This window comes from Heterocephalus glaber, unplaced genomic scaffold (assembly GCF_053883595.1).
Source record: "Heterocephalus glaber isolate CG9 unplaced genomic scaffold, H.glaber_assembly_v1.0 deba00001504, whole genome shotgun sequence".
In the NCBI taxonomy this organism is placed as follows: Eukaryota; Metazoa; Chordata; class Mammalia; order Rodentia; family Bathyergidae; genus Heterocephalus; species Heterocephalus glaber.
Window position 1 is genome coordinate 49,449,217 of NW_028258324.1, and position 11,054 is coordinate 49,460,270.

The 11,054-nt window shown below is 32.7% G+C and overlaps 1 protein-coding gene across 5 annotated transcripts in view; it reads left to right on the forward strand.

Moving 5' to 3' along the window:
- The window catches only part of Ect2 (epithelial cell transforming 2), a 68,464-nt gene extending 59,693 nt beyond the window's left edge, over window positions 1-8,771 (forward strand). For all 5 annotated transcript variants that reach the window (XM_004834608.3, XM_021254245.2, XM_021254247.2 and 2 more), the window contains 3 exons: window positions 3,900-4,007; window positions 5,744-5,890; window positions 7,080-8,771. In XM_004834608.3, coding sequence (XP_004834665.1) covers window positions 3,900-4,007; window positions 5,744-5,890; window positions 7,080-7,169 — 345 coding nt within the window. In that variant the 3' untranslated portion in view covers window positions 7,170-8,771. The remainder of the gene's footprint in view (window positions 1-3,899; window positions 4,008-5,743; window positions 5,891-7,079) is intronic.
- The last annotated feature ends 2,283 nt before the right edge of the window (window positions 8,772-11,054 follow it).

Sequence of the window (11,054 nt, forward strand, 5' to 3'; positions counted from 1 at the left end):
GGCCTCTAGTTATAAGGAGCATTTTACCAAAGTTGATCACAGACTTTAGTTTCCTTATATACATTAAAACATTTTGCATCTAAATATTTTATTCTAAGTAAATTTGTTACCATATTTAGCTTTATGCTGATATTTACCCTCTGTTACATTTTAAAATAATATTTGCACGTAATAGGAAAAAACAAGGGCATAGTGCACAAAAATGTAAGTCACATGCTCCTATCCTACCCTATTAGTCTTTCTTTTCAGGAACATAACCTTTTAGATTTCACTTTCCAGAAATACGAGCATAAAGTTTTTGAAAGTATGCATTTATTAGGTTTATTCCTGGACAGTTTTCTCTATAACACTGTCATAAATGGGTATTTTAGCTATTTGTAAATTTGTTTGTAAATAGATGCATCTTTGATATATGTGTGTTCATTTTTTAATCAGTCACTTCAGATAAATTCTCTTATTGTTCCGAATTGTTTTCCAGCTAATTCTTTTGGATTTTTTTAGCTTTCAGTTTTTCAAACATTGCTATAAATTGACCAATTCAAATGAACATTGACAAATTATACTGTAAGAATAGAACATAATGGCAAAATAGATTTGCATGTCAAAATTTTTTCTAGTTTTGCCTCTGTATCTTCTAAACAAAAAATTTTTACCAAATACATTTTTCAATATGTAATTTATTGATAAATGAAATAAAATTGAAGTCAAACTGAAAATTGTAATGAAAATAAAATTAAGTTGGTAAAACTGAAGATATAGTCATGTCCCATGTAATGACTTTTTAGCCAACAGTGGACCACCCAAATACGACTGTGGTCCTGTAACATTATGCAGACAAAGCCAGGCATGGCTTATTTATACCTGTAAATCCCAGCTATTTGGAAGGCTGAGGCAGGAGGATCACTTGGGAGTTTGAGGCTAGCCTGACAACTTACCAAACCTTGACTCAAATCAAAAGGTGGTGGGAGGCTGGGGGTGTGTAGCTTAGTGCTCATTGGGTTAACTAAAGATACTGAACACTGATGATGTTTCCTATGCCCATCGTTGAAATGCCATGTGACTGTATAGTTCCACCTAGCTTATGGTACCATATTATAAAGTAGGAAATATGGTCCGTCTACTATGAGATGTAGATAGTCTTAATAATGTGGAATCTTACAGGTCTGGGGGTGTGTGTGTAAATGAGGATACAGGGAAAATCAGAGATTGAATCAGGTTTCTGGCTGCTTTTCTTCTCATGGATTGACATGGGGTATTTATTCAGTTGTTTTGCAAATGATAAGATGATTGATTAAAAACTATTAGATTTTGAGCTGGCCATGGTGGCACACACCTGCAATCTCAGTACTCAGGAGACTGAAGCAGGAGGTTTACTGTGAGTTCCATGCCAGCCTGAGCTACGTAGCAAGTTCAAGGGCAGCCTGAATTATATAGAAAGACACTGTCTCAAAAAAGAAAAACTTATATGAAGAGTTTAGTAAAGTAGCAAAATAAAATTTAGATAGTATGTGTTGGTAGTTTTTCATTATGCTGGCAGTCACTAATTAGTGTGGAAAATGAAATTTTTCCAATAGAATTTGATATATCTAGCTTTTAAAATATTCACACTCTACTTTTCTATATTTAATGTTCTAGCTTAGAAAATGGCATAATCAGAACTGTAAGGTATTCTTTAGGACTCATTCCTTTGAATATTTAATGGCTTGAAAAAACAATATTGCTAATTAAAAAATGTGCAATGCAGAACTACATAGTGTGACTCCAGTTGTCTTATAAGAAACATTTTAGAGCTATATATGGTTATGCCTACCTGTAATCCCAGTTTTCTGGGAGGCTGAGGCAGGAGGATCTCAAGTTCCCAGCTATCTAGACTATGAAACAAGTTTGAGACCAGTCTGGGCTACATAGCAAGCCTGTGTTTTACCCCCTATCAGAAAACAAACAGCATTTTATGTGTATAGGAAAATATAAGAAGTAATACTAAAATATAAATCGTAATTGGTTATTTGCGGTTTATATTTTGTTTTCAAATAGTGCTTTCCATTTTTTAACTTCAAATTGTTATGTTGCTGGGGATTTAGCTGAGTGGTTCTGCTGCCTGCCTTGCAAGTGTAAGGTCCCGAGTTCGATCCCTGGTACCAAAAAAAACCAAAAAACAAAACAAAAAAGGCTATGTTTTCAAATTATGTTATGTTGCTTTTAAAAGATATAATTACAAGTGCTATTTCCCAATTGTGATTAGATAAGAGGCATATAGTAAATGGATCAAATGGAAAAGAAGGTCTGGAATAGGCAGAATGGATTTTTCTTTTTTTAATTAATAAATTTTATTTTATCTCTTCCCCCCTCAAGGCCCCTCCCCTCCCTATGTACAAAAGCTTTGTTTCCATTTTTCTTCTGTTTTTCTTGTCCCTTCCTTCCTTCCTCCCTCTGCCTTTGTTCCCCTTCCCATTTCCCAATATCAGAATGGATTTCATTCTTTAAAAACAAAATGTTTTTATTACATGTTTGCAGTACAGAATGCTTACATTCCTTGTGTGGAGTTGGTACTTGTATATCTGTATCCTAATTCCTTTTTTCATGCCCTTTTTCTCCCCCTACCCTCTTCCCTACATCTCTTGATCCCCTTCCCATCTGAGAAGATCTCTCTCCCTACTTCCTATTTATCTTTTGTTTTGCTTTTTATTTATAATTCGAGTTTCTCATATAAGAGAAACCATGTGATATTTAAGCTTGTGGATCTGATTCAGATGCCTCAAGTTTATGGCAGAGTAGTACTCTTCATTGTGTGTAATACGACATTTTCTTTATCCATTCATCTGTTGATGAACATGTAGGCTACTTCCAAAAATTAGAGAAGTTTTAGTAAACCCAGGCTTTATCTATGTGGCTCTCAATGATGCAGAGCCAAGGTAGGAATTTGGAATTGTAGAATGTAATATTTAACATCTTGTATTTGTAAAGAGGTTTAGTATTTCATTGCATAGTATTTCTATGCATTACCTTATTTTAGCCTTGTGAGCAGTAGTATCAATTAGATATACCAGATATACATTTTACATATGAGAAAATTTTCAGAAAAACTTTTTCACAGAGTTGCCTGAAATTCTCTCTAGCCACAGAATGACAGTCCTGCAGGCATAGTATTACAGTGCCAGAATAGTGAGGTAATTTACCAATTCAGAGTCTAGATTTATAAAGTGAAAGCTGTTTATAGTAATATGCAAAAGCATTTTGTCTTGCTTGCTTCTAAAAGCCAAGACATTTAAATAAGTAATATTTTAAATTACTTACAGATTAGTTTCCTCACTTTAAGGTTAATTTTGATCAGTGGCTTTTGGCTTATATGAGTTCTTTAAGTCCTTTGGGAATGTGATACAATCTGTGAATCCTCTCCTCAGGAAAAGTGCACCCTGCACTTGTTCACACAAGATTTTGCACTGATTTTTATCCATTTTCACTGTAGGAGCCTTTTGATAACAAGTTTAGAACCTTTGAGTTAGAATCCTTCCAGATGTGAACAGAGGAAGAAAAAACAGAAGGAACTCTAAGTCTTAATTTGAGATTGTATTAAGGAAAGTCTGTTGTTGGCTTGGTAGCAGAGACTTAGCATTAAGACTGCTAAGTTTCAAAGTTGTTCATTTTAGAGTTGTTAGTAAGATTTTATATTCATGGCTATTTTCTGTGGCCTTGGTGTCTATGATCCTTGCAGAAAATTATTTATTTGCTGAATGTTATTTCCCACTATCCTTAAATTATTATATTTTAGAGTAGAAAGTATTTTAAGTACATCACAAATCTAGAATACTTTCCTTTATAAACTCCCATATATGAGTGCTTAAAGGTTTGATTTTAGAAAGTTATTTTTTCATTTAAAAATAATTATTACTTTTCAAAAGGAGAATCTCATGTATACTGCTGATCCAGAATCCTTTGAAGTAAATACAAAAGATATGGATAGTACACTGAGTAGAGCATCTAGAGCAATAAAAAAGACTTCAAAAAAGGTGAGTTATAGTGAAATTATTTGACGTATTTCTAAAATATATATTTTTTCAGATTGTCATATTGCTGTACCAATATAAAGACAGTCTTTACAACAAAGCTATTCTTTGTTTCTAGAAAGTGACCAACAAAGGTAATAGTTGTAGTTCAGTGACTTCTTTGTCACAGTAATTATAACTTACTATCTTTCCAATTCTTATTATAGTGGTAATTCTATGACCTATGCTACATTAGAAATCTACTGTTGGTGTTTGAGAGCTAGATATATGTGCATTCATCATTTTTCATCAAAGGGCACATGATTACCACGTTTTCCCAAAAATAAGACCATGTCTTATATTAATTTTTGCTCCAAAAGATACATTAATATTTATTTTCAAGGAATGTCGTATTTTTTCACATGCAACAATCTACATTTATTCATGTACAAAAATCTACATTTATTCACATACAGTCATGTCCTTGTCTTCTGAACATCATCATAACTCTCCAAATTCTAAATTCTGGGCTGAATTTCTTATGACTTAATTTCCTGTAAAACCATTGGCTGCAATCTCTCATGTCCAGCAATTGAGCTCTCCTTAATTGAGTACTTCTTGTCTATATAGCCTGCTTGTAGTGCATTGGAAATACAGCTGTCAGCTAGTTTATTCCATGAATTCTTCACCCAAGTCCCGACCTCTTGGAAGCGAGGCTTCACAAAGTTTCCATTAAATCAAGTGTTAATTGAAGAGTTACAAGACAGGAGTGGCAACAAAAATGATGATAGTTAATTAAGATTGATGGCCCACACAAAGGTGATGAAAAATTGCAGGCACCAAAATTCAGAAAACACTTTTTCATTTTGCACAAGTACCTTAAGTGCATCTATTATAACACGCCATGTTGAATTAAGTATTAATATCAATATTTATTTATACTTTATTATGTTAATATTATTTTATAATTCAGTACATCTGTTATGTGTTGCAGTGGATATACTAAATGGATCCATCTGGCTAACAGTCTTAACCAGGGCTTATTTTGGGTAGGGCTTTTCAGGTAGTATCCTGGAAAGTCTCGCTAGGGCTTATTTTTCAGTTAGGTCTTATTTTCAGGGAAATATGGTTAAGTCCAGAGACCTAGGATCAATTCCTATCTCTGGAAATGTTTTAGTCTTTATATGATGATGATTTCCTTACTTATCTCATGGAAGTTGTTGAGCACTACATAAATATGTTGGTATAAGGCTTTTTAAAGTAGAAGTAGAATTTTAGTGTTCCAAAGGAAAATTGTGGCCATCATAGTTTTACAAGTTTAGTTTTGTTTCCTTTCCCTTTGAAAGGTAGGCTTTATACCATTTTTATATTTTCCATCATTTAGCATGTATGATATATAGTAGATAAACATGTTAAGTGATGATTCAAGGGAACTTCTTCACTCTTCCAGTAAGGAAATTGAGATTCAAGTGCTTTTGGATTAAACGTTTCACAACTAGTCTGTGGCAGAATCAGGTAAGAACCCAGGTTTCTTATCTTGCAGGCGGTTTTCCTTCCACTTTTTTAACTTCAATGCTTTTTAAATGCAAGATAGAATAATCTGCAGTCTACAATTATATTTTGTCACTGCTTTATACTAAAGAAAATCCTGCCACATACTCTTTGTAGAAAGTACTATATTTGGCTTTCTTTATGCACATTCTTATCAGCCAAATTAAATTTGTCTAGATTTAAAAAATTGTATCCCTTTTTAATTTTAGGTTACAAGAGCATTCTCTTTTTCCAAAACTCCAAAACGAGCTCTACGGATGGCTCTCATGCCATCCCATAACTCAGTGGAGGGAAGAAGTCCTCCCAGCAATGATAAACATGCAGTGAGTCGCCTTTCTAGCACATCATCATTAGCAGTAAGTAGTTTTGATTTAACGGGCTGAAAGACTTATTATGGAGTTGGTATAGAATTTAACTTTCTAAAAATAGAGATAATTATTAATACCTCCCATCTTTTTTGAGGAAGGATGTGTCTCTAAACATCTAACTTCTTTTATTTACAAAAGTAATTGATAAAACCTTACTATTAATGAACTCAAAGCATATTTATTTGATAGGCAGTTGACGGAGATTGAGATATGTTCTAAGATAAATAAGAAACATCTCAATCTGGCTTGTTGGTATACTAATGTAAATACTGTGGTTTTGTTTATACAAATGGGGTCCAGTAACAGCAGAGACTGAGTTTTATTTCTTATTATTTCTTTGAGGAGTAAAATCACATATGTTAAAGCAGTAGTCTATAGTTTTATTTTCACTTATATCTACTCTTGGGTTTTATATTCTTGTGCATATTTCTTTGTTATAGCTAAAAATTTTGATGTTTAACTTTGACCTCTAAAACAGTAATTTAACCACTGGTAAGCAGAAAGAAGCACTAGTGTTTTGCTCAACTTTCATATGGAGTAAATTTTATGTACATGTTTATACTACATATATAATTTTATATGTAAATACACCTGCTTACATATTCATATGAATTGCACATTGAATGCAAACACTCTAGGAGTATATGACTTAATTTTGAAAAATTGTAGTTTCACCTCTCCTATTTCGGCCTTAATTAAGCCATTTTTATTTATCTTTTTACTTCAAAAACTTGTTTACCCATTTATAATTTTTTCTTTTATAATCTGCAACATTGAACCATTAATATCTCACAGAAGGGCTGGGAATTTAGCTCAGTGGTTCCACCGCCTGCCTTGCAAGTGCAAGGTCCCAATTTCAATACCTGGTACCAAAAAAAAAAAAAATCTCACAGAAGAAAATTAGGTCCCTAAGCCAATATCTGTAACAGTTGAGTTAACATCTAGTTAACTACAGTATTCATTTGGTTTTTGTTTCAGAATGCTAAAATCATTTACGTTTTATCCCAATTCTCTTCTAATTCTAAATTTCTTCCATTTAAAGTGTTTAAAATTATCAGATGTCTTCTGATTTATTGTTATGGTAATTTGTAAAATGTAAAAGTGACAGGCATGATACTGAACTGTATGTTACAAATTTTTAAAGTAAAAATTTAAAATATTTGTCTTCTCTTTACAGGGTATCCCATCTCCTTCCCTTGTCAGCCTTCCTTCTTTCTTTGAAAGGCGAAGTCATACTTTAAGTAGATCAACAACTCATTTGATATGACATTTAAATTATAGAAACTTGTACTCAAATAAGAAACTGACTTAAATGGTACTTGTAATTAGCACTTGGTGAAAGCTGGAAAAAAGATAGGTAACACTAAACTATGCCATTTAATTTTCTTCTTAAAAGACTAAGGTTTACCTCTTCCACTGTTCAAGTTAATTCATGTAAAAATTATGTTGATTTTGATGTAATTTGTCTCTTTGCTCATTCCCCTCTGAAGACCAGAATTTAAGTTATTCATGTTTCGGTAGCTTTGTAGCCCATAATATAGTAAATAAATTTTATTGATGGGTGCTAGATACTACTGTTAATCTGTATAGTATTCGTGAATGAATTTATAAAAACACATACATGTGCGTCTCAGTTTGTGCAGAGATTAAATGATTATTACAATAATTACCAGAAAAAATCTGCATATATTTCTGATTAAATAGTATGGCACTTCTTCACATGTACCCTTTGATGTACTTAACTGCTCTCTTTGGTGTTTATTTTCTTCCCAAATATTTTCAAGATCTTGTATGTGGATTTAAAAAGATCTGCCTTTTTAAAATAATTACAAAGAAGATTGCTTCAAAATATTTTTGCAAATTGAGAAAAGGAAAGAAAGTTTAAAAAACATTAGATATATTGCAAAAGCAAGATATAGGTATAAACAAACAGTATAGTTCTGGCGATTTTAGCCACTAGTAAATTTTGATTTAGTTGGATGTTATATTGAATTTTACTTCAAAGTATAGAACCGTGGAAGAATTGTGGTAAAGATTGTTTATACTCTTTACAAAGTTGCCATCAGCTTTGATAATCTGCTATGAAAAGCATAGATACGTGTATGGTAAACTTTATTTGTGGTTTATAATTAAATGTAAAATTGGACATTTTCTTTTATAAAGTATTCTTCAGAGTCTGATGTTATTTTTCGCATTTTTCTTTATAATCAGTGGTACAAAAATAATAAGTTCCTACGAATAAATGCATTTTTATTTCCTACTGTTTAGGGAGTACTGCAAAGGTGTCACTGTTACTTAAAAGTTTTAATGATCAGCTTTAATAGCTTGACTCTGTAGACTTTTTTCTGTGCCATATATGTGCCAGTTCACAGATTAGTAATTGCTACATTTTAAAAGTAGTTATAGTACTAAGAACTTTGTAAATAAACAACTTTAAACCCAAGTGTATTTTATGTGTCATGTCTTACACAATTCCTTCAAACAAATGTTCATTGACAAAGATGAATACCTCATCAGCCTGTGCTCTAAATTTAGTTTGCTCGCTTGTTTATTCCTTCTTCCATTAATATTTTGAGCATGTGTGTGTTTATATGCATTTTTCTGGCAGAAAACACATAACCTTTATCATTTCATTGTGAAGGCATGAGTTTCTCCCAGAAGGGTGAGGGTTCTCAGAGATGAGAAAAGGACATAATTTACAGCATGAAGTTAGAAAAGTATTGAGTGTTCACTGGCAAAATATAACAGGTGGTTAATTTTAACTTTAAACTTCTTCATTGTCAGTTTGCATGTATGCTTCTTCATGTGTTGAGATTCTGATTCATACATGGCTGCTAAATAAAAACTTTCTTCTCTATTGAGAATATCATATATGTTTCATTTGTTATATGAACCTTTTGAAGTGCTTTAAGGCTTTTACCCCATCAGATACTATTCTTCCAAGAATGCAAAGGTGGTTTAACATCAAGAAATGTATTAATAAGACTTATGTTGACAATTTAAAAGAGAATGATGTATGATTCATCAATAGGTTCCAAAAGTTTGGTTAGTAAAACTCAGGCACTACTTCTTAATAAAAATTATAAGGACTTTTACAATATGACTAAGTAACTACATTCAAAATGGGCATCCTAAAAGAAACATCAAAACATTTCTTTGTGAAATTTATTTATTTATTTATTTATTTATTTATTTTGGTACCGGGGATTGAACTCAGGTCCTTGCACTTGGGAGGCAGGCAGCAGAACCACTGAGCTAAATTCCCAGCCCTAAATAATAATTTTAACATACAACTAAGATTAAGAACTGTATGGAAACACTCAGGTATGAGAAGTTGAGAACTCAAAGCCAGAGTGGTAAGTTTACAATGATACCAAAAATTAGCAGATGGGATTTGAGACCAAGATGTAGGCCAAAAAGTGCTGGAAAGTTGCTCCCTGATCATCTTGTTGCAGGTATAGGTGATGGCACCTTGGGGATCGTGGAATGTTATGAAAATGGTGACTTGGGACTACAGAAGATTATACTTTGGTTATGAATTTTACACTAGATCTTAAAATGTAAAAAAAAAAAAAAGTGATCCATTAGAAATAGCTTAGGAAATATGAGACAGTCTTTAAAAAAATAAGAAAAGGCTGGTCGAAGATATCTCAAAACAAAAATAGAAAATGAGGCATTAAACAGATGAAGCAAATAGACTGTACTCCAAGAACTGAAATATAAGTTGATCAAAAATACTTTTAATATATTTATAGGAAAAAGCTCATACTAAGTAATAGGCCAGCATGATTTTTTTTTTTTAAAGCTTGATTTGAAAAAGAACTTACATTGAACTTTTAAAAACAAAAATAGAGGCACAGCTGAGAACATTTGAGAAAATTACCCAGGTCTCATAGGCAGAGTTGAAAAGTACTAAACCATGTTTTAAGGATATAAAAAACAATATCAGGCCCGGGGATTTTGCTCAGTGGTTCTGGCGCCTGCCTCGCAAGCGCAAGGTCCCGAGTTCGATCCCCGGCACAAAAAAAAAAACCCAGAATATCCAATATCTCTAAGAGGATATCTGGAGAGAAATTAGAATAATGGGCATAGAAAATATTTGAAGAAATAATAGCTTAGGGCTGGGGATTTAGCTCAGTGGTTCTGGTGCCGGCCTCGCAAGTACAAGGTCCCGAGTTCGATCCCTGGTACCAAAAAACCCCCACAAGAAATAATAGCTTAACTTCTAAAATGATAGGAAAATATGGAATTTTAAATCAGGCATACCCATTATATACTGAGCAGTATCAAAAGTCCTCACTGAGAAAACCTAATGACAAGCGTCTAGGACAAAAATACAGTACTGGCATGTTTATGAATAGATTTAATATTGAACCGATGTAATTTTTTTCAAATTAACATAGATGTTTAAGTCCAACCAAAAGCTTAGTGTAATTTGTGTGGAACTTAATACAAAGAAGTTTATAGGCTGGGGATTTAGCTCTGGTTCCTTTGCCTGTGGAAGGTCCTATGTTCCATCCCTGGTACCAAAAAAAAAAAAGTTTATATGAACATAATTTTAAAAGTCACCCAAAAACCAGGAGAAGAATATATAAAACAAATAATTTGTATTTAGAGGGAGGACACTAAGAACTAGTCTCCAAAACACAACAGAAAAATTGCCATAAGATAATAGTTTACAAAAAACAGAAAGTGAACCTTATAAATGTCGGATAATCAATCATTAAAATTACACTAACATGCCATTTTAAATACATCATTAGAAGTTAATGTTTCTGCTGGTGAAGCTGTGGGGAAATGTATTCACACATTTCTAGTATTAATATAAAATGACTCCAACCTCTATGGAGGGGAATTTAGCAATACCTGCCAAACTATATACACTTGTCCTTTGACTTCTGTGTGTACTAATTTTTTTTCCCAAAATATGCTGACAAAGATAGAAAATGACCTGTGTGTACATAAGGCTTCAAGGCCCCATCACTGTATCAAAACACTATTCACTAATAGGATGAATACATAAGAATCCACCCATACCATGGAGTACTTTGCAGTTGTGAAAACAGATAACATAGCAATTTTGATAATATATTTAGAAGGGATGGGGAGCAGTAATTACTGTACACATTATGTTTTAGAAAGGGAAATGTGT